General features: G+C 45.7%; 1 protein-coding gene and 1 long non-coding RNA gene across 2 annotated transcripts; both read left to right on the top strand.

Annotated features, from left to right (window-relative positions):
• Window positions 1–1,752: 1,752 nt before the first annotated feature.
• Window positions 1,753–10,431, top strand: LOC123603764 (alanyl-tRNA editing protein Aarsd1). Its single transcript, XM_045488997.1, has 12 exons — window positions 1,753–1,905; window positions 2,055–2,186; window positions 3,972–4,131; window positions 4,822–4,879; window positions 5,309–5,465; window positions 5,561–5,677; window positions 5,901–6,031; window positions 6,628–6,694; window positions 6,837–6,928; window positions 7,387–7,441; window positions 8,452–8,546; window positions 10,193–10,431. The coding sequence occupies exons 1-12, from the start codon at window positions 1,867–1,869 to the stop codon at window positions 10,326–10,328; spliced, it is 1,239 nt and encodes a 412-aa protein (XP_045344953.1). The 5' UTR covers window positions 1,753–1,866; the 3' UTR covers window positions 10,329–10,431.
• A 5,968-nt stretch (window positions 10,432–16,399) lies between these two features.
• On the top strand, window positions 16,400–21,650 carry LOC123603761. Its single transcript, XR_006714984.1, has 2 exons — window positions 16,400–17,074; window positions 21,553–21,650. It is a non-coding gene; the product is annotated as an uncharacterized LOC123603761 (long non-coding RNA).
• Window positions 21,651–22,322: the final 672 nt, after the last annotated feature.

Raw genomic sequence — 22,322 nt, 5'->3', positions numbered from 1 at the left:
TTTCTCTCTCTCTCTCTCTCTCTCTCAAAAATAAATAAAATATAAAAAAAAATTTTTTTAAAACTTAATAGACCTATAAGCAAATGCAGTGTGTGTACACAATTGAAATCATACTATGTACATTTAAACCCGGCTTGTTTAAACTTAATATATATTGGGGCTGTTTCCAAGTTGGTGTATATAGATCTAACTCTTTTTCATGGCTACATGGTATTCAACTAAACATACTTTCCACAATGTAACTGATTCCTCACTGAGGGACATTTAGGTTGTTGTTAGTCTTTTTCAGTTTTCAAACAATGCTGCAACAAGGATTCAAAAATAGATCTTTATATGTTTGGCAAGAATATCTGTAGGGTAAATTCCTAGAAGTGGAATTGCTAGGTCAAAGAGTAGTAGATACATTTAAACGTTTTGATAGCTGTTGCCCAAGTTGCTCTTAGCTAAACTGGACCCATTCCTGCTCCCACCAACAGAGTGGCCCGTTCTTCAAAACCTTTTAGATACTCACAAAGATAAAAAATTGTACTTGACTTAATTTACTTTTAATTATAAGATTGTTCGTTGTTTATTTTTATTAGTATTGGTATTTCTTTTAAGGTGCTCTGTCCATACCTTTTGCCCATTTTGCTATTGACATTACTTCTTAAGCTTTTTAAAAAGTCTGATAATACAAAGTTGTACTTGTATCATGTTGTACAATTTACTAAGTCTTTATATATTATCTTAATAAAAATTTTGAACCTCATATCAATCTTATAATTAGGTTTTCTTCATAGGTGATTGAACGGGTAACAATACGTGGCAGAGTTGGGACTTGAACTTGTATAGCATATGTCCCTCCCTTATCCACAATTCTGAAAACCGAGAAAAAATCTGAAAACCCACTTAAAAAAATTGACAGCAAAACTCATTTGACAGCAAAACCTGACCTAAAATGATGTGAAGCTATTTATAGTATTCGTTTATTCTATTTAGTGCATTTATTTCTCAGCATAAATAGTAATGCTTTGGATGACATGGTGTTGCTCCAGAATTCCAAATGGAACACATGGGGTTCATAACACATACATACATTCACATACAAAACACATGGTGGGTATGCTCTGCATTACTGCCTAAAATCTGAAAAAATCCTAAATTCTGATACACCTGGCATCTTCAAGCTTTTTATTATTTGATTTAAGAAAGCAGGAAGTTAATTCTAACATTTAATCTGTTTAACGTTTTAAGGCGCTGATTACAGTTTGTTAATTTCTGTTAGCCTTTCTTTTCTACACTGTCCAGTTAGGTAACACTAGTCACATGTGGTTATTGAGTGCATGTGATTATTGAGTACCGAGATGTGGTTAGTACAAGCTGAGATGTGCTATAAGCATAAATACACATCAGCTTTTGAAAATTTTGTGCAGAAAAAAAAAATCTCACTTAATTTTACAAATATTAAATGACATAATATTCTGGATCTGTTGGTTTCAATGAAACATTAGCGTATATGGCTTGCACTAATTTCTATTGGGCAGCAGTGCCCTGTATCCATGTCAGTACCCCCCGCCCCAACCTCGTCTTTCCCCAGCCGAGACTGCGGGAGGCTGAACTAAGTGCCTTGACAAGTCCCGGCCGAGCGCAGTTTTATTTTGTTTTCAGGTCTTTTCCAAAGTCTTCAAACAGTTGCTAGGCGCCCCGGAACGTCTACAAATCGCGTTTTCGGTAAATTTGTCCAAGCCACACCCCGTCCCTTATCCTCGTGCTTCTGCGCGGAGACGCGCTCTCGGTGAAGATTGTCCCGCACGGCTCTCCGTCCGCCCGCGGACAGTCCAGTGTGCTCGGGTTCCCGCGTTCTCCGCGTCCCGGGAGACAGCGGCGATGGCGTTCCGGTGTCAGCGGGACAGCTATGCCCGCGAGGTGCGGCCGGCTGGGCGAGGCACCTGCAGCTGCCGGGCGGATGGGGCGGTGCGGGAAGATGGAGCCGCGAGCAGGGGCTGCGGGGAGAGACTCAGTCCCGGTGTCTTGAGGGCTGGGGTCCGCCTTATTATGTGTCCCTCTCTGTGCAGTTCACCACCACCGTGGTCTCCTGCCGTCCCGCGGAGTTACAGACCGAAGGAAGCAACGGCAAGAAGGAAGTGCTGAGTGGCTTCCAAGTGGTGCTGGAAGACACGCTGCTTTTCCCCGAGGGCGGGGGACAGGTACCAGGCCCGCGCCTCACCCCGACCCGCTCCCAGGAAGCCCCTCATTCCTTTCTGCTCAGGAAATGCCCTCTTCCTCCTCTGCCCCAGCCGTGATGAATACAGATGGAAGTTAGTTCAATTCAGCTCGTTTGTTCATTCAACAGATACTTACCAACGCATACTTATTGGGTCATAACATATCCTGGGTACTTACTCCAGGTTCTGAGGATAAGGGGTGAACAAGACAGTATCTCTACATACAGAGAATATTTATCGGAGAAGACAGACAAATGGTGAATAGATAAAATAGAGGGCTTGGTTTGGTAAGTGCTCTAAAGAAAATTAAAGCTTGAGGGAAAGACAGTCATGGGATGTTCTCCTAAGTAGGGGGGAAGTTATTTCAGTACAGACCTAAGTGAAGGGAGTGGGTAAACCATTGCAGTTACCTAATGGTGTTTGTGGGAAAGGAGCAAGTATTCCAGGCAGCGAGAAAACAAGTGCAAAGGAATTAGGAATTAGCTTAGGGTGTTTGACAGGGACTGGAAATGCTCCCCTTGGGGGAGCACAACAGAGGACAGGCTTATTTGTGCTGTGATGGGTTAAGGACAAGGTCCAACATGAACTGGAGAAAGGAGGGTAATAACAGCAAAAAGGTGGGCGTTATGGGAGAGGCTTTTTCCAGCAGGGATAATAGCACAGACAAAGGCAGGGAAGGCTGAAGGAATCCGACAGGTCTAGTTAAAGGCAAGTAGTCTAATATAGTTGGAGCCTATGGTGTGTGTTGATGACAGGCTGGAAGTGACCTTGGAAAGGTCAGTTGGGGTCAGTTCAGAGGAACTTGAAGGATGTGTTAAGGTGTGTGGACTTCATTCAAGTAGCTGTGGTGAACCATGAAGTACTTAGGCAAAGAAGTGAAACGAGAGAACATGGTCAGTAAACTTGATAGCGAGAAAGTTCCAATTTCATCTCAGCGTCATTATTACAGGGGTTTTCTGCTGAAGGAAGACCTGTAACCTCAGGCAACTATAGAAAGACTCATTGTATACGTTTCTTCCCTAATTCCTTGAGACTATTAGGTCTTTTTCCTGTGAACTCCTCTAGAACAGTGTACTTTTTTACATTATAGCGTGTTGTAGATCATATTGCAGTGACCTGTGTGTGTGTCTGTATTTATTTTCCAGACGCTTAAGATCCATGAGGGGCTTTGTCTTGTTTATATTGTATTCTGGGGTCATGGCCAGATCTTGTAAGCAGGTGGCACTAGATATTTTTTTAAGTGAATGAATGTTTTTGTTCTTTATTTTTTAAAAAATAATCTCTACACCCAACATGGAGCTCGAACTCATGACCTGGAGATCAAGAGTCGCATGCTCCACTGACTGAGCCAGCCAGGCGTCCTTAAAATGAGTGAATATTTTTGTATCTAATTCTAGTAATAGTGCGGAGGATGGAAGGAAAATCAAACCATTTTAGAAACTGTTGGAAGATAAGAATCTAAAGGCAGTGAGAGTAACGATTACATTTCTTTGGGTTTTACTAAAATCTTTGTTTTTGTAGTTATAATCTCTGTTTTAAGTCTGCTGTTTTGTTCTCAAGAACAAAATATATGGGTGTTCAGAGTGAAGAGAATAGAATCCCCTCACAGAACAAAGTGGACCACCTCACTGGACAGTGCTCCTTGTCCCTTAGGGAATCTCAGATTCTGGGTGTGTTTCTTACATACATTCCCTAGAGGGTCTTTGTATCCAGGAGTTAAGGTGAGCTCTGTCTCCCACCGCTGATTAGTTTGACTTCTTTCCCCAGCCTGATGACCACGGTAAGATCAATGACATCTCTGTGTTGCGAGTGACCCGCCGCGGGGCTCAGGCTGATCATTTCACACAGACAGCCCTGGCCCCAGGGACTGAGGTCCAGGTCCGGGTGGACTGGGAGCGAAGGTTTGACCACATGCAGCAGCATTCAGGTAGGCGGGGCGGCCTGGGGGGATCTGCAGGAGGGGCTGTTGCCATGGATGGAAATGCCATAATGATTGGGACGTCTTTGGGTTCTCTGGGGGTTAACCTTTGGAAAGGACAGATGTGATCAGAATCAGCTCCGTTTCAGACAGTAGGTGAAAAATGTTATAACAATGTGAACAATTAAAGTAAAAGTATTAGAATAACCTCTGGATTTGAGTTTTACCAACCTCCCACTTTTTGGCTTTACTTGAATATCTCCTAGGCTCTTTAAATTCAACGTGTTCAAAATGGACTTAAAGAGGCATTTCCTCCCCCAGACCAGGTGTTCGTGAACATCCACCTGGTTGCTCAAATCCTGAAAGTCAGTGCAGACACCTCTTTGGGGAGAGCCAACCACTGAGTCCTGGCAGTTTATCTTCTGAACATCTCTCCACTTCCTTCCACTGTTAGCACAGTCACCCTGGTCCCAGCTCTCATTGTCTTTCCCCCAGACGCCTGATAGAGGTCATTTGTGAAACGGCATCATAAAGTTTTTTGTAGGGTTCTCGTGAGAATTTTCAGTAAAATATCTGATAAGAGTATTATTAGCCAGTACCCGGCAGGTCTTCCACGGGGAGAATCTCTGTGATGATATCAGGGAGCGTGTGGCTGGCTGCACTTCTCACTCTACCCTGTCTCTTGCTCTCTCCGCTCAGGGCAGCATCTTATCACAGCAGTTGCCGACCATCTGTTTGGGTTGAAGACCACATCCTGGTGAGCAGGGGACCTAAGACTAACCATAGGTCGCAGGTCCCAGACTGGCAGCTCCTCTCCCAGTCAGTGATGGGTCGGGGTAGGAGGATAAAAGAAAGGATAGGGTTCAAAATCTGCTGTGTTCTCCTGTTCCCCTTAGGGTGGGGGTGGTGGGTGACCTTGTGTGTCTCAGGGGAAGCATGAGGATGCGAGAAGGAAAGAACATGGAGTTTGGAGCCCAGAGAGCCAGGGGGTGAATTCTTGCTGCATGATCTTGATCACATTCCTTCCTACTCCTCACCCATAAAAAAGGAAATGACTGACAGTCTCTACCTTGGAGGGTTTTTGTGAGGATTAAATAAGATAATTTATGTGACCATTCTTTGTAGACTTTGTTATATTCTTACTGTCATCATCAGCACCCTGTGACGGCTGCACTTCTTCCGGCAGGGAGTTAGGGCGGCTCCGGAGTGTGATTGAGCTGGACAGCCCCTCTGTGACTGCAGAGCAGGTGGCTGCCATTGAGCAGAGTGTCAATGAAAAAATCAGAGACCGCCTGCCTGTGAATGTGCGAGAGCTGAGCCTGGATGACCCTGAGGTGGAGCAGGTGAGAGAGAGCCAGTGCGGCAGCGTCTGTAGAATGGCCCTCCAAGGGCCTGTCATCAAAATTCAGACAGCCCTTCTCCTTCTGCTGCGTTCTAGGTGAGGGGCCGGGGTTTGCCCGACGATCATGCTGGGCCCGTTCGAGTTGTTACCATCGAGAGCGTTGATTCCAACATGTGCTGTGGGACCCACGTGAGCAATCTCAGTGACCTTCAGGTGGGTAAAGAAGGGCTCTTGAGTGGTTGGGAGAGAGGGTGTTAGGGAAGTGGGGATCACGAGAGGGCTGAGAGTGATCGAGGGGGACAGCTGAGGAGGCCCGGCTGAAGTCACTCCTTCAGTGCTTCCCAGCTGGGGCACAGGTCTAGGGATCTCCTCCCCTCGGCTCTGGCACCTGCTTCAGTTTATACCTGTGCTTGTGTTACTCCCTTGCCTCATGTAGGTCATTAAAATTCTGGGCACCGAGAAGGGGAAAAAGAACAAAACCAACCTGGCATTTCTGGCTGGGAACCGGGTGCTGAAGTGGATGGAGAGAAGCCACGGAACTGAAAAAGCACTGACCACGCTGCTTAAGTATGCCCCCTGCTGCCCCCATGTCTCAGGTCCTGGCCACCCCAAGTTCAGCTCTCCTACCTGTGGGGTAGACAGTTCTCTTTTATCTCGGGGCGGACGGGGTGGGGGGTAAGATGCAATCATAAGTGATGAAGCACTTTGGATGGTAAGTCAGACCCATGTAAAATGGTTTATTCCTTTATATCTTCTTCGTCAGTTGCTTAGGCAGCCTCCTTGGAAGGTCCCCAGGTCCCCATCTGGAGGGAGACTATCAAGAAGGGCATCATGGTGGGGCACCTGGGTGGCTCAGTCGGTTAGGTGTCCGATGTCAGCTCAGGTCATGATCTCATGGACTGTGAGTTCGAGCCCCACGTCAGGCTCTGTGCTGACAGCTCAGAGCTTGGAGCCTGCTTCGGATTCTGTGTCTCCCTTTCTGTCTGCCCCTCCCCTGCGTACATTCTCTGTCTCTGTCTCTCTCTCAAAAATAAATAAACGTTAAAATTTTTTTTTTTTTTTTTTTTTTTTTTTTTTAAGAAAGAAAGGCATCATGGATATACACCTCATCCCAAAAGCAGTTTGGGAAGCCGGGCAGGTGACCACACACCTTTCTCTTGCAGGTGTGGAGCAGAGGATCACGTGGAAGCAGTGAAGAAGCTACAGAACTCTACCAAGCTCTTGCAGAAGGTGATTTATTCCATCGAGGTTGGAGAGGGCCTAACCAGTTGTGTAGTTCATCAGAGCCGGAGTGAGGGGGAATGAAGTGGGGCGAAGATGGTGAGCTCCCCTGTTACTCCTCCTGTCTGTTGAGTTCTGGCATCTGTTGCAGAACAACCTGAATCTGCTCAGAGACCTGGCCGTGCACATTGCCCACAGCCTGCGGAACAGCCCGGACTGGGGAGGTGTGGTCACGTTACATAGGTGAGAGACAGGGTATGGGGCTGCTGGGCTTGGGGCTCAGCCTCTCCCCTGGGTGCAGTGCCTAGTGGGAGGTGGGTCACTCACTGCTTTCTCAAGGCTGAGCAGACCTGAGGGGATGTGTTACCTTCCAGATTTCCTGGGTTCTATAAGAGCATCTTCATAGTAACACTGTAACTTTCATTACCACCTTCCCTCACCTCCTTCACCGTCTAATAGATGTCTCCTTACCTGACCGATCTTGTTGAAGGGAGACAGAAATAAATACAAAGCATGCTATAAACTGCCGAGAAGGACATGTTGCTGGCTCTCAGCCAGCACTCTCTGTCTTTGCTGAGAGAGTCTGGGACTTTGTACAGACAGCCTGCCGCAAGGCCAGCCTTATGAGGAGGAGAGGGGCTTCCTGCAGTTTCCCATCTCCTGCTCCAAGCTGGATCTGACGTCTGTGTCCTTTGTTGTAGGAAGGAGGGGGATTCTGAGTTCATGAATATCATTGCCAATGAGATTGGGTCAGAGGTAAGAGGAGCATGAGATTCTTGATCTCTCCTGGGTAGAGACCTAAGTGAGGGGCATTAGTTTAGCTGAAGTCCCTCCCGTGAATGCATGAAGAGTAGGGAATTGAAATTCATTCGGTACTGTTTTGTTTTTTTTTTTTAGCACTAGCTGTGAGATCTGTGATAGTGACCTCTCTGGGGCTGCAATATTTACCAGCTTCTGAGTTCCTTTTATCAGAGCTGAAACTCTTCCAAGCCACCCACATTTATATGTGCCAAGGGCCTGGTTTTAGAAGTGATGGGGCTGGCTAGGCCCTTTGAAGGCCATCCTTTCCATTTTCCTTCTCCTCTGGCTTCCGGTGCCATCCTGGTAGTCTGCAACTTCATGATTTCCAGGTCTCTCTTTTGCATTTACTCCAAAAAACACTCTTTGGGGTACCTGCCCCGGGCCAAACTGTGTACATGTCTCTTTTTATAGTCCTGTGTAAAGCATACTGATTCTCAAGGAGCTCACTCTCCAGTCTGGGAGGCAAATGTACTGTATGGTGACATTTTTAATTTCGGGTGGTGAATGCTGGAAGTGGAACAACATGTTACCTGAAAGAGTGGGGAGCCCCCAGGGGAGGGGCCTGCAGAACTGCCTAGTGGTCGTCAGATGAGGAAGCAAAGGTAGCCAGGCAGAGGGAGACAGGCAGCTTTAGGCAGTGTCAGGCTCAGGCTGTGTGAGGGAAAGCGGTGGGCAGGCTGCAAAAGTTGATGGGAGTCAGGTCTCAAAAGGCATTTAGTGCCTGGCCATGGTCAGCAGCCTTCTGCCTTCTTCTTAATGTTTAACCTAAGTTCCTATAGTCATTCTCAAAAAAGTTTCTTGGCCCTGGTGGGCCAGAGCATAGGGGCTGCATTATCTCTCATCAGGAACATCACTCATGGTTTAAGGGCAAAAGTCTGATCTTGAGAGTGAGGAGAGGGCAGCATTTAGGGGGATTGACCCTACTTCTCAAGTATTAGGACTTCTCTCTTTATCTTACCTCCTAGGAGACCCTCCTGTTCTTAACTGTGGGTGATGAGAAAGGTGCTGGGCTCTTCTTACTGGCAGGGCCAGCTGAAGCTGTGGAAACCCTGGGCCCCAGGTAATCTGTGGACTGTCTGCACTAACCTGCTAGTAGAGCCCTTGACCCACAAAGAGGGCCACCACATCTGTGATCTCATTTTGATTCACATCACAGGCATATGAGGTGGGCTGAGCAGGAACAATTATTACCGCAGTCATTCCTAATTTTACAGACGAGGGACTACATATCATGTGCCTGAGATCTCACAGTTGGTAGAACTGAGACTCAAACCTAGGTCTTTTTTGCTCCAAATCTCCTATGCTTTTCTGTTTTTTCTTTTAGAAATTGAGATAACATAAATGACGCACGAATTCAGGTGCTGTATTATCACTAGGCCAATAAAACAGGTGACTAAGGCACCAGCAAAGCAGAGACACAGACCAACTATTCTGGAGAAGAGATTAGGATTTTAAGACTAAGTAAAAATCAGCATTGATGTAATTGTCATGGGAAAATTAGAACTTTGTTGAATTTCTTTACCCTCATTGCTTATATTTTCTTACTTTATTTTTCAATGTTTAAAAAACATTACTTATTTTCAGAGAGAGCAAGCATGCGCACTTGAGCGGGGGAGGGGCAGAGAGGGGGAGAGAGAGAATCCCAAGCAGGCTCTGTGCAGTGAGTACAGAGCCCGACTTGGGGCTCGATCTCACCAACTGTGAGATCATGACCTTAGCCAAAATCAAGAGTCTAGGACACTTAACCAACTGAGCCACCCAGGTGCCCCTATATTTTCTCACTTTAAATTAGATACAGAGTGTAGTATCCCCTGTTCTTTCTGGTGTTTAGGGTTTTCAAAGTCCTGATTGGCTCTGATGAGTTTTCAAAGGAAAACATAAGAAATTAAAGCGGAGGTTCCTGACAGGCAGCCAGATGTGGCCTACAGATTAGTTTGGGCTGTTTACTATTTTAAATTTTTTATTTTATTTTTTTTTAAGTAGGCTCCATGCCCAGCATGGAGCCCAGCACAGGCCAGGAGCTCGGGACCCTGAGGTCCGGACTTGAGCTGAGATCAAGAGTCAGACGCTTAACCGACTGAGCCACTCAGGCACCCTGATTTTAAAATTTCAAAGTTAGTTGCTACATTTTAAACCTAGGAGATTTATACATAAAAATGTAGAGTTTTAGCATTTCTCAAAAAAGGAAAAGAAAGGCATGCTCTGGCAACACTGGGCCCACATGGCAATAGCTGCGAGGAACTGGGTGGTGACTGCCTGCTTCAGACAGGACAGGCTTGTCCCTCTGTCCACATTCCCCTCCCTTCTCACTCACCCCCCCCCCCCCCAGCTTGCTTCACTGCTGCTCCCCACAGGCTTTTGTGTCCGTAGCTCCTTACCCCTAGTGGACACTCCCAGGAGTGTTGCCATAATTTATCTAGCCTCCCATTTCTAGACTCTTCTGTTGTATCCAGTTATTCACACTTTTTAAAAAAATTTGTAGAACAACAAATACTAGTTCATTTTTTGTTCCCCAAGTTCTTCTCTCTTACAGTAAACATGGCCCATATATCTCTGCATATGTGCAAGTATTTTTAAGAAGGGTTTCTAGAAGCCATCTTTCTTTCCCCTCGGCCCTGGCTGTGGGGAAGGACTCTGAACTGCCCTTGGTTTTTCTGTGGCCTTTCCCTTGAAGACTTCCTGCCTGAATGTCTCTCTGCTCCCCAGGGTGGCTGAGGTCCTGGAAGGCAAAGGAGCTGGGAAGAAAGGCCGCTTCCAGGGCAAGGCCACCAAGATGAGCCGGCGGGCAGAGGTGCAGGCGCTTCTCCAGGACTACATCAGCACTCAGAGTGCTGAGGAGTGAGGATCTGGACACTTCCCTGGGGCTCCTGCTGTTGAGAACGGGCCTCCTGTGACCACAGAGTCTCTTGGACAATAAAATAGCTTGACTTGAAATGGTTATGGTACCCCATGCATATGACTGATTTATTCAGTATTCTCTGGTGTGTTTACGCGATGAGTATCTGTGAATAAACAGCTTTCTAATTTGGCCCCTGTTAGTCATAACCTCCACAAGGGAGCATTATGTTGAGGAAGTGTACTAATTTCTCTAAAGAGCAGCTGCAACCTTTCTTCCTGTGGAAATGTGACTGTCTAGGGGAGGGCGAGTCAGTCCGGAGGTTCAACCTAGGGCTTAGATTCAGTCATATCTCCTCGTTTTCTTTTTTTTTTTCCTTATTTTCCTAGTCCTGTGTTTTAGAACTAAAAAGTATTGATGACTTTGCAAATAGGTCAAGAGGCCACACAAATATAGTAGAAAGATGCTCTAAGTGTGTTACTGAGACAGAAAAGAGATGGAAAAAGGTATCCCGGAAGACTAACCCAAAGAGAGCTTGTGTCACATTATTATTATTTTAATGTTTATGGATTTTGAGAGAGATCCCAAGCAGGTTCCTCACTGTCAGCACAAAGCCTGTCGTGGGGCTCAGTCCCACTAACTGCGAGATCAGGACCTGAGCCGAAATCAAGAGTCGGACGCTTAACTGACTGAGCCATCCAGGCACCCCTGGTGTCATATTATTGAGACTTTCAGAATCACTGTTAGAGATCAAGAGGGATACGTAATGATAAAAGGAAGACAAAGTATTCTAAATTTGCATCTAATAACAGCCTCAAAATATGTACAGCAGAAGTTGACAGCTAAAAGAAGAAACACAAATCCATGCTTGGTGGAGGATTTAAACCAATCTTTCAGCAACTGTTAGATCAAGAGGAAGTATCTCGAAGTTAAGAACAAAGACATTGGAGTTTCATAGACCCCAGTAGAAGTCCTGGCTTTGTGCACCCATGGGTGGTGAAACCAGAAAAAAAGAAAGTGATTATTTTATTTATTTTTAAACTTAATGTTTATTTTTGAGGGAGAGGGACACAGTGTGAGCAGGGGAGGGGCAGAGAGAGAGGGAGACACAGAATCTGAAGCAGGCTCCAGGCTCTGAGCTGTCAGCACACAGCCTGACGATGGGGGGCTCAAACCCACGAGCTGTAGGATCATGACCTGAGCCAAAGTCAGACACTCAACCTACTGAGCCACCCAGGCGCCCCAGAGACCCATTTTTTTTTTTAATGTTTTTTATTTTTGTGGGAGAGAGTGCAAGTGAGGGAGGGACACAGAGAGGGAGACAGAATCCAAAGCAGGCTCTAGGCTCTGAGCTGTCAGCACAGAGACCTACACAGGGCTTGAATCCGCAGAATTCGAGATCATGACCTGAGCCAAAGTCGGACACTTAACTAACTAAGCACCCAGGTGCCCCAACAGAGACCCATTTGAATTTATTTTCTTGTGTGTGTGTGAGATCTCCCTTTGTCCTCTGTTTCTGCTTCATCAGGGTGTGATACGAGAGCAGTGGACTGGAGGCCACCCTTGATTGCCATCGCTCATGTGCGTTCTGCTCACAAAGACCTAGGATAACCATATCATTTATTACCCAAACTCAGATACCTCAAAGGGTGAAGGGGGTGCTCCACACATGACACTAGAACCACAGTCGCAAACCAGGATGGTCTCCCTGCTGAGACTCTTCCCTGAGCTTTAGTTTCTTGACTTCAAAATAGGGATGTGAACACAGCACCTAAGAAAGAAGGAACTTCCTGAAATATGAAAAATACAGGGTCGATTGTCATTTGTGAGGTTCACCCAAAAATGAAGCAGAATGAGTTTAATCATTTATTAGAGTAACATTAAATGAGCACAAGCAGAACAATAGGTATTTTATTAATCAGCACAAAATGTGATAGAGTTTAATGTACACATACACACATAGATTATATATTCGGGAACATTGTTGTAACCCACTTTTACAGCATAGAAATCATGAGAAGGGGCTCCTTCCTCTTAAGTTTTATGACTTAAGTGCCCATGAATTGCTGAAGACATTTGATACTGTGGCTCGCACCAAGGCGAGGGTCTCCCGTGTGCCTGCAGGTGCGTGTATAGGTATTGGGTCTGATGTTAGTATGGGAAACAAAAAATGTCAGATAAGAGATGGACGCAGAGCAGGAGGCAGACTGAATTTAAGAAGGCAGCGTGCCTAAATGTCCTGAGTGGAAACCAGTGAGTCAGCTAAGCTATGCTAGAATGCCAGGTCTTTTCCTTAAGAACTTAAAGTCCTGGGCCTCACAGGGAAAACAGACGGCTCTACAGGCCCTAATGAAAAACTCTTTTGCATAAAGCTTGCATCTCTGGTTCCTTTCCTGAATTAGATCCAAACTATGACTAAAGCACCTTAGGTGGAGGGCAACCAAGGCTATTCGGGAAAGAGTGACGGAGAAATTTCCCTCTTTTTCCAGAAAGGTCTGCACCTTCTGTGCAGACTACTGCCGGCAGAAAGCCAGACTCTCAACTTTAAGGAACAAGAGGGGGGCCCATGTCCAGAGCAAAGAGGCTCTCGTAGGGACAGACTTCTCTTTCTTTTGCCCTTTCATAAACTCCCTGCAGAAGCAACCTGCAATCAAGGCTTGCTGGTCAATATCCCTGCTAGTCCTCAGATACCAACCTCAAAGCCAAGGTTTTCAGAAAGAAGGGAGGAATCAACATTTTCTTCTGTGAACGTTCCCTCCCTTTTCCTTTCATGTCATCTAACTTGTTTTTGTTGTTGTTAACTGGTGCATATGATAAACAACCACAGAATTCATTTGTCCATATATTCCACAGATACTGAGAAGGTAATGTGTGCCAGAAACTGATGTAAGAACTGGGCCACACTGGTAAATAACAGATGTGGTCACTGTGCTTACGGCATTTACTGCCATGGAGGAGACAGACAGGAAAGAGACGAGCAAATAAATGTAAAATTATACGCTCTGTTAAGTCACCAAGGAAAAGAACAGGGCAAAGTAAAACAGGGTAATGTGGGCGAGGGGAGCAGGGAAGGGTCATGGCAGTGACAGGGGAGGCCCGGGGAGAAGGTAGGCCCCCATGATTGCCAGCATCCATGGCACCGCAAATAAAGCGGTGTGCTGAATAGGCAAACAAAACCAGTTTGTTTTGACAACTCTGCTGGTTTCCCTTCCCACCAGATGGCCATCGTCGAGCCCCTTGATAGAATTCTGGTGCTGGCTCAGTCGGTTGAGTTCAGACTCCTGATTTCGGCTCAGGTCATGACTGAGCCCCATCCCATGTCTGGCTGCACACTGAACAGGGAGCCTACTTAAGATTCTCTCTCCCTTTCCCTCTGCCCTTCTCCCCTGCTCACATATGCGTTCTCTCTCTCTCTCTCTCTCTCTCTCTCTCTATAAATAAATAAATAATTAAATTCTAAAAAATAAAAATAAATTGAAAAGAAATTCTGGAGCTGCAAATTGTCCCCTAGCCCCAGAAGGTGACCAGGGTCTTGAAGAGGCTGCTGGATTCATTGCTGAGCCCTCTGTATTTTGGATGCCTTTCACCTGACTGTTATAAGGAGGCAAAAAATAAGACAGACATGAAGCTCGTTTTCCTTCTGCATCCAAACGGACCTCTCCCCATCACTGCTGGGCCATTTTTTCTGACCCCAAGAGGCCACCTTTCTCCCCATTAGCGGAAGCTAAACCCTGTGTTGCACCCTAAGCAGAAAGAGGGTGACAAAGACATCACCATTGAAGGCCTCATGAGCACAGGGAAGGCTCGCTTGATAAAAAAAAACTCTGCTGATTGCAATTACAGGTATTGAAAAGCAGTCTTCAGTGCCACCGCGCACTTTTTATTTTCTATTGTTTGGTATTGTTTACTTATTGATTGGTATTAAACCTGTACTTACCTAGTTCTGCCAGACATGGTGCAAAGCAGTTTGTAAATAACTCACTCAAGTCTCATAACAACTCCAGGAGATAGATCCTATTGTCATCCCCATTTTACAGGTGAGGATACAGAGACGCAGAGAGGTAAGGAGCTTGCCTGAAGTCACTCAGGGTAGTAAAGGACAGGGCGCATTTTGAACCGGCAGCCTGCCTAACCACCATGCTGCTTGGCCTCTCTGAGTCTACGAATATACTTTAAAAGACACAGCTTTATGTATATGATGAATATCTTTTTGCTTACAAACTCGTATCTCTCTCATGGTTAAATAAATGATTTTAAGATGGGAGCATTTAAGGATCTGAAGGCTGTCTGGTGCCTTTGGCAAGGAAAAAGGATCAATTAAGCAATCTACAAATAGAAATGAAAACCTTTCATTATAACGTTGCCACGTAGCCTCTATTTTACCTCTGTTAGGGCCTGCACGTACATTATAGTGCCAGGACTGAAAAACTAGGGGGTTATTCTTTTGGGGTCCAGAAGATAAGCTCCTAAATCCCTACATGCAATTCTAAGCCTGTTGGTCTCCCCCTCCCTGTTACTCTGGGCTCAATCTCTATGGAGACAGTATTACATGCGCTTCGCAAACGACACTAGAAAAGGTGTATTTTTCCTGTCTTGGAGCCTTGGTGTGGGTGAACTGGAGCTTTCCACTCCGCTTGGAAAAGGCTGAAAAGCTGCCTCGCTGGAAAAGTTCAGCTGCCCGGTTTTATTTTGCTTAGCCTTTGCTCTGTTACCAGCAAGATGAACTCATCCTGAGGTTTTGCATGGAAACTAATTTGGAATTTTTTCTGCTCTTGTAATTTGCATCTTGCCCAGGACCAGAATCCGTTAGCTGTCTTCATCCTAACACCCAGGCACCGTCCTTTGCAACTCAACAGCAGAGGGTGCTGTGGGCCTGTGGCTGCCCAGGACTCTGCCAGGAAAGAAAAAAAAAAAAAAAAAAAGGGTAAAAGAGCTCCTCCTTGTTCAGCCAGCCTGAAAGAGGGCTTCTTTCTTTCTTTCTTTCTTCTTTTTAAATATTTTTTTAATGCTTATTTATTTTTGAGAGGGAGAGACAGAGCATGAGTGGGGGAGGAGCAGATAGAAAGGGAGACACAGAATCCGAAGCAGGGTCCAGGCTCTGAGCTGTCAGCACAGAGCCCGACACGGGGCTCAAACCCACAAACTGTGATATCATGACCTGAGCCGAAGTCGATGCTTAACTGAGCCACCCAGGTGCCCCCTGAAAGAGGGTTTCTAATCATCTTGTTCCCCTGTTGCTCTGAAGACCTTGTCCATGGAATGTGGGGTTATCGGACGTTTCCCCAAATGCAAACAAGGAATCAAGAGATGAGGTGTGACCTTCCGGAAATGATTTGTTGTTTGTGTTTTTGAGAGTTTTAACCCTTCTCTGATTAAATAAATGCTTGGTATTTTATGCATGTACGTCCCCAAGACCAGAGATTTTGAATAGTGCTGAGTCCTAACTTAATTCAGAAAACGGTATTCATTATTTCCATTTTCCAAGACTCCCACGGAATTCCTTGTATCGATTCTATCAATGGCTACAAGACAACAGACGACTTTTTCTTTTCTTTTTTCATTTCATTTTTTTAAATGAAAGATTATTTTATTTTATTTTTGAGACTGAGAGAGCAAGTGAGCACATGGGAGGGGCAGGGAAAGGGGGAGGGGGACAGAGAGAATCCCAAGCAGGCTCCACACCATCAGCATGGAGTTCGACGGGGTGGCGGGGGGGGTGCTTGAACCCATGAACCATGAGATCATGACCTGAACTGAAATCCAGAGTTGGACGCTTAGCAGACTGAGCCACCCATGCGCCCCTCTTTTTTCATTTCCTTTTAAGCTGAGGCTTGAATGGTACCTCCAGGTTGTGTCTCAATTTTTCTCCCTTTTCCTGAAACTCTGCATCAGTTTTTCCCGCTTCTTGACTTCCTACAGCCCTTTTACCTCTGGATCGTTGATAGAAAGCAGCAATGCTCCATATTTCTGGCTATTTCACTTATCTTTTGCTCTAGGCAAACTTGCTTTATAAGAGCCTAGATGTTCTCCAGTGACAAGTCAGTAGGTGATTTGTTTTTATAAAATTCTTCACAGTAGGCTTTGATGGCAAGACATACCGATGAGTTCATAATATAATCGGATGGACACACACTGAATTTGCTCACTACTTCCTCCAAGCATAGAGAACGTCTATCTCAGAAAGCTGGCTTTAGCTGTTTCTACCCAGTTTCACAGCCACTGGGAGGGCCAGGGAGAGGGGGATGCACAGGGAGCTTGAGCAAGCGATGAAGGAAGTTGTGGCAGCCAAGACTGGCCTCTGTGGCATCAGCAGTCACCTGGAATGTAAACTTGACAACACTCTAGACGTGAACCAAAGAGGGACACGGGCAGACAGAGAAGGACGCAGAAAGGTTACTGCCTGTGCTCCCTTTCTGGAACAAACAAATAGCATTTGAGTTGCTTTGACATGTTGGAGAAACTCCAGCAAAGCAGAAGAATTCAAGAGAGAGGAAAACCGAGGGTGTGAGAAGCTGAAACTGACTAAGAACTTCAGGTACAGAAATTTCGAGTAACAGCTGGGTCACAAGACAACGAACATTGAAATCCTCCAAGAGCTGATTAGAAACTTGCAAAAAATAAAAAGACACACTGTTCAAGAAAGCCACTATCTGAAATAAAGCAGGCTGTTAACTCCAAAATGAACTTGAGACCTGACAAAGCGGAAGGAGCAGCGTTTTTCATGCGGACAAGGCCAGGCCGCCTTTGGTCAGGTAATTCAGGGCGTGGGTGGCAGGGCAGAGGGATGACCGGTACTCTAATTATGCTTACAGTCATTTCGGATTTATAATAGTTGCCAGCCATAATCGATTCCCCATGATGTGCTTTGTTATTTTTTTTGGCTGCCTTGTAAAAGATAGTTTTATAGGGTGTTTTTTTTTTAAAGTTTCTGGGGCGTCTGGGTGGCTCAGTCGGTTAAGCCACCGACTTTAGCTCAGGTCATAATCTCACGGTTTGTGGGTTCAAGCCCTGCGGTAGGCTCTGTGCTGACAGCTTAGAGCCTGGAGCCTGTTTTGGATTCTGTGTCTCCCTCTCTCTCTCTGCCCCTCCCCCGCTTGTGCTCTGTCTCTCTCAAAAATAAATAAACATGAAAAAACAATTTTTTTAAGTTTATTTATTTATTTTGAGAGAGAAAGAGCACAAGCAGGGGAGGGGAGAGAGAGAGGGGGAGAGAGAATCGCAAGAAGGTTCTGCACTGTCAGTGCAAAGGATGTGGGGCTTGAACTCCCAAACCGCGAGGTCATGACCTGAGCCGAAATGGAGAGTCAGATGCTCAACCGACTGAGCCACCCGGGTGCCCCTGTAGGGCATTTTTAGCTGACAAATTCAAATAATTTACCCATTTCTATGGCATGAGAACTGATCAACTTCAACGAATTTTTACCAAGTGCCTACCATGTGCCAGGCACAATTCTAGGCGCCTGGAACACATCAGTGAACAGAATAATTCCTGCCCTGGTACAGCTTATATTTTAGTGATGCAGACACACAACAAACCATAAATCTGATCAACACGGGAAAGCAAAAGAGAAAGTAGGAGAGAAGGAGGACTGGGAATGCAGAGGGTCATAGGGGGAGAGGATGTTTTAAATAGGGTGGTCATAAGGGCCTCGTTGAGAAAATGAGAGTCAGGCAAAGACTTGACAGAGGGGAGGGCGTCTGGTAAGCAGGTATTGGAGGGCCTAGCTCGAGGGGTGGGCAGAGGGAGCCCCTGGTGCCTAGCCCTGAGTCTGCTGCATGTGTGGCCTGCTCCAGGGAGCAGGAGCTGGGATGGCCGGAGGAAGGGCCGGAGTGGAAGGAGAGGAGCTCAGAGAGATAGCGGCCTGTGTGTCTCCCGAGAGGAGTGCAGCTCCTACTCTGAGAGACACCCCACCCCCCGTAGTGTTTAAAGCACAATGGCGGGGTCTGACTTTCTTTCTTTTTTTTTTTTTTTTAATTTTTTTTTTTTAAACATTTATTTATTTTTGAGACAGAGAGAGACAGAGCATGAACAGGGGAGGGTCAGAGAGAGAGAGGGAGACACAGAATTGGAAACAGGCTCCAGGCTCTGAGCCGTCAGCCCAGAGCCCGACGCGGGGCTCGAACTCACGAACCGCGAGATCGTGACCTGAGCCGAAGTCGGACGCTTAACCGACTGAGCCACCCAGGCGCCCCTCTGACTTTCTTTTTTTAAAAGAAACTGGGACACTGGGACTGTTGTGTTGAGAGAAGACTGTAGGAGGCCTGGTGGGAAGCAGGGGAGTCTGGAAGGAGGCTAAGGCTAGAATACAAATGGGTTCTGGATAAACTTGAAGGTGGAGCCATAGGGATTTCCTGACCCACTGGATGTGGGGGTGAGGGAGACAGAGACCAGGGCTGGAGGGTGGTGCCCACTGGCGGCTACAGCTTTGGCGCTGCTGGGGGGCAGTCTGGGGGTGGGGGGGTGGTGGGGGGAGGCAACGGTAGCTGAGTGGGTGCCTGGGGAGCTCTGCACAGCCCCCTGTCTATTCTGCCCGGTTTACCTGCTGACAGCCCTGCGTTCCTCTAGTCTTTTCTCTCAGCAAACGAACCTAAAAGTAGGTATGGATCTTAAACTTTTTTTTTTTTTTTAATTAAAAAATAGGTTTTGATTATCCAGTTAGAGATCAGAGAAGTCTTCTGATTTTTATGGGACAGTTGACTAAGTTTACCTTGAAAGAAATGTTTCTCATTAGTTAATTGTGTTAATAAAAACCCAAAGTACGGTAAACAAAAGAGAACAAAATTAGGGAAAGCCTGAGACCTTTGGACCCCACAGTTTTTATCCTACCATTTTGACTGTAAAGGATGGCATTTTCTCATAAACACATACTTTTTAGAAAAATGTTTATTTATTTTTGAGAGAGACAGAGACAGAATGCAAGTGGGTTAGGGGCAGAGAGAGGGAGACACAGAATCCGAAGTGGGCTGCATGTTCTGAGCTGTCAGCACAGAGCCCGACGTGGGGCTCGAACCCATGAACTGCGAGATCATGACCTGAACTGAAGTCGGACGCTTACCTGACTGAGCCACCCAGGTGCCGCAATGATGGTATAATTCTGATTTAAAAGTATGGGGCACCTGGGTGGTTCAGTTGGTTAAGCGTCCGACTTTGGCTCAGGTCAGGATCTCACGGTTTGTGGGTTTGAGCCCCGCCTCGGGCTCTGTGGTGACAGCTCGGAGCCTGGAGCCTGCATCTGATTCTGTGTCTCCCCCTGTCTCTCTGCTCCTCCCCTGCTTGTGTTCTGTCTCTCTATGTCTCTCAAAAAATAAATAAATGTAAAAAAATTTTTTTAAATAAATAAATAAAAGTATGTATGGTGTGCCTGGGTGGCTCAGCCAGTTAAGCGTCTGACTTCGGCCCAGGTCATGATCTCGCAGTTCATGGGTTTGAGCCCCACGTTGGCCTGTGTGCTGATAGCTTGGAGCCTGGAGCCTGATTTGGATTCTGTGTCTCCCTCTCTCTGCCTTTCCTCCACTCACACTCTGTCTCTCTCTCTCTCTCTCTAGAATAAACATTAAAAAAAATTTAGAATTGTTGCACTATATGCTAGCTAATTTGGGTGTAAACTAAAAATATAAAATTTAAAAAATTTAGAATTATACCATCATTGATGACTTTTCATTACAACTCATTTATTTATTTATCTACCTATCTATCTATCTATCTGTCTGTTTATTATTTTTAAATGTTTATTTCTTTATTTTGAGAGAGAGAGAGAGAACCCCAAGTAAGTTCCCAGTTGTCAGGCGAGGAGACCATTGTGAGGCCCATCGCGGAGCTCTATCCCACAACTCATGAGATTGTGACCCGGGCCAAAACCAAGAGTCGGACCCTTAACCAACTGAGCCACCCAGGCACCCCGAAGATTTTATTTTTAAGTAATCTCTGCACCCAACATATTGCTGGAACTCACAACCCAGAGATCAAGAGTCTCCTGCTATGCCAGCTGAGCCAGACAGGCGCCCCATAAATACATACTTTTAAGTCAGAATTATACCATCATTGAAGACTTTTCATTACGACTCTTAAGGTCGGGGATTAAAAAAAAGAGCAGGGTGGCCCAACTATATCTCTTAATATTTCTTCCCTTTTTTGAACCTTTTAGAGAAACTGTAAGAAATCTCGGATGAAATATTTGCCTGAGGTTCTACAGCTCTTTCAGGTACCTGTGGGTTCCTTTCGTTACAGTCAACACTTCCTATTTCGGCATGTTAGCAGGAGTTATTTCTGGGTGGTGAGCGAGTGATTGTCATTTTCATCTTTGTACGTTTCAGCGATTCCCAGCACTTCTGAAAGGAAACAGTCTTCTTTATCATGCCTTTGGGTGATCCTTTTCAAATCAGAAAAAGCAAGAAAGTTAGGGGGCCCCTGGGTGGCTTGTTGGTGAAGCGTCTGACTTTGGCTCAGGTCATGAGCTCACTGTACGTGAGTTTGAGCCCCACGTCGGGCTCCGTGCTGACAGCTCGGAGCCTGGAGCCTGCTTCGGATTCTGTGTCTCCCTCTCTCTCGGCCCCTCCCCCACTCACACTCTGTGTGTCTCTCTCAGAAATAAACATTAAACAAATAAAAAAGAAATAAAGAAAAGAAAAAACAAGAATGTTAAAAAATCAAATTGAAATATCTGGTGAGAATAAATGCCAGCTTCCCAAGGGACAGCTTAGCCAAACAGTAACAACAAAAACTGAACGTTCCCTGAAACTCTCTCAGTTATGATTGGACTCCAGAGTCATTGTCTTAAAGGGTATCTAGCTGTCAGAAGGCTGCCTGGAACAATATACATAGGAATTCTGGCTCTGGTCAGCATGTGTGTGTGCGCACTTGGAAGTTTGTGTTTTCTGATGTTTATGGAGTGAGGACAGGTTGGTCCACAGCAACAAGGAGACCATATCAACAGATATTATAGTCAACAAAGGTGGCTCAATAATGGCGGCTGGCAGGGCATGTGAGTAATACAAGAGAAGGCAATGTGATGGCATTATTGGTGAAGGACTAAAACGTGAAGCAGAAGTATTGTGGAGACGATAAGTTAAGATTTTATATTGGGTAAAAAAAGGTACATTTGATGGGAGACACTACTGTGACCTCATGACCTTTAACAAAAATGTGTTTATCTGGCTCTTTTTGTTGGTTTGTTTTATTCGTTTTGTTTTTGTTTTTCTGGTTCTGACCCTGACCGTGGCCCATCAACAGCGGCACTTGTGCTAACTCCTGACTCTCACTACAAGGAATTGACTCATCAGAGGATGATTCTGCTCCTGGAGCAAGGAGACTTAAGAATGGGACTGTGAGGGGCGCCTGGTTGGCGCAGTCGGTTAAGCGTCCGACTTCAGCCAGGTCACGATCTCGCGGTCCGTGAGTTCGAGCCCCGCGTCGGGCTCTGTGCTGGCAGCTCAGAGCCTGGAGCCTGCTTCCGATTCTGTGTCTCCCTCTCTCTCTGACCCTCCCCCGTTCATGCTGTATCTCTCTCTGTCCCAAAAATAAATAAACGTTGAAAAAAAAATTAAAAAAAAAAAAAAAGAATGGGACTGTGAAACAAGCGTTGCAGACCAGTCATGGTGGAAGTGTATGGAAGCCACTGACCAAACTGCCACAATTTTGTCACTAAAAACGGAAAAGGAATTGGAGTGCCTGGGTGGCTCAGTCGATTGAGCATCTGACTCTTGATTTCCACTCAGGTAATAATGATCTCACTGTTCGTGAGTTCAAGCCCTGAGTTGGGCTCCGTGCTGACAGTGTGGAGCCTGCTTGGGATTCTCTCTCTCCCTCTCTCTTGGTCCCTCTCCCCCCTCCCCTACACTCTCTTTCTCTCAAAATAAATAAACAGACTTAAAAAACCGGAAAAGTAATTATGAAATTACTAAATTAACTAAAATAAGTGTGTGAAAGACCTCAAAGCAAAAAAGTTGATATATGATTTATGAAAAGAGTAAATATACCAAGATATGTTAATTTTCATCAAT

The sequence above is a fragment of the Leopardus geoffroyi genome, chromosome E1 (assembly GCF_018350155.1).
Source record: "Leopardus geoffroyi isolate Oge1 chromosome E1, O.geoffroyi_Oge1_pat1.0, whole genome shotgun sequence".
In the NCBI taxonomy this organism is placed as follows: Eukaryota; Metazoa; Chordata; class Mammalia; order Carnivora; family Felidae; genus Leopardus; species Leopardus geoffroyi.
The sequence above is the reverse complement of the archived record's forward strand: the minus strand, read 5'-3'. Positions and strand labels throughout refer to the sequence as shown.

Bases quoted from the DNA above. Each gene is read 5' to 3' on its own strand.
- LOC123603764 (XM_045488997.1), top strand. From the start codon at position 1,867: ATGGCGTTCCGGTGTCAGCGGGACAGCTATGCCCGCGAG. The intron at 6,032-6,627 runs GTATGCCCCCTG...TTTCTCTTGCAG, and splicing joins GCACTGACCACGCTGCTTAA to GTGTGGAGCAGAGGATCACG. The intron at 6,929-7,386 runs GTGAGAGACAGG...CCTTTGTTGTAG, and splicing joins GGTGTGGTCACGTTACATAG to GAAGGAGGGGGATTCTGAGT.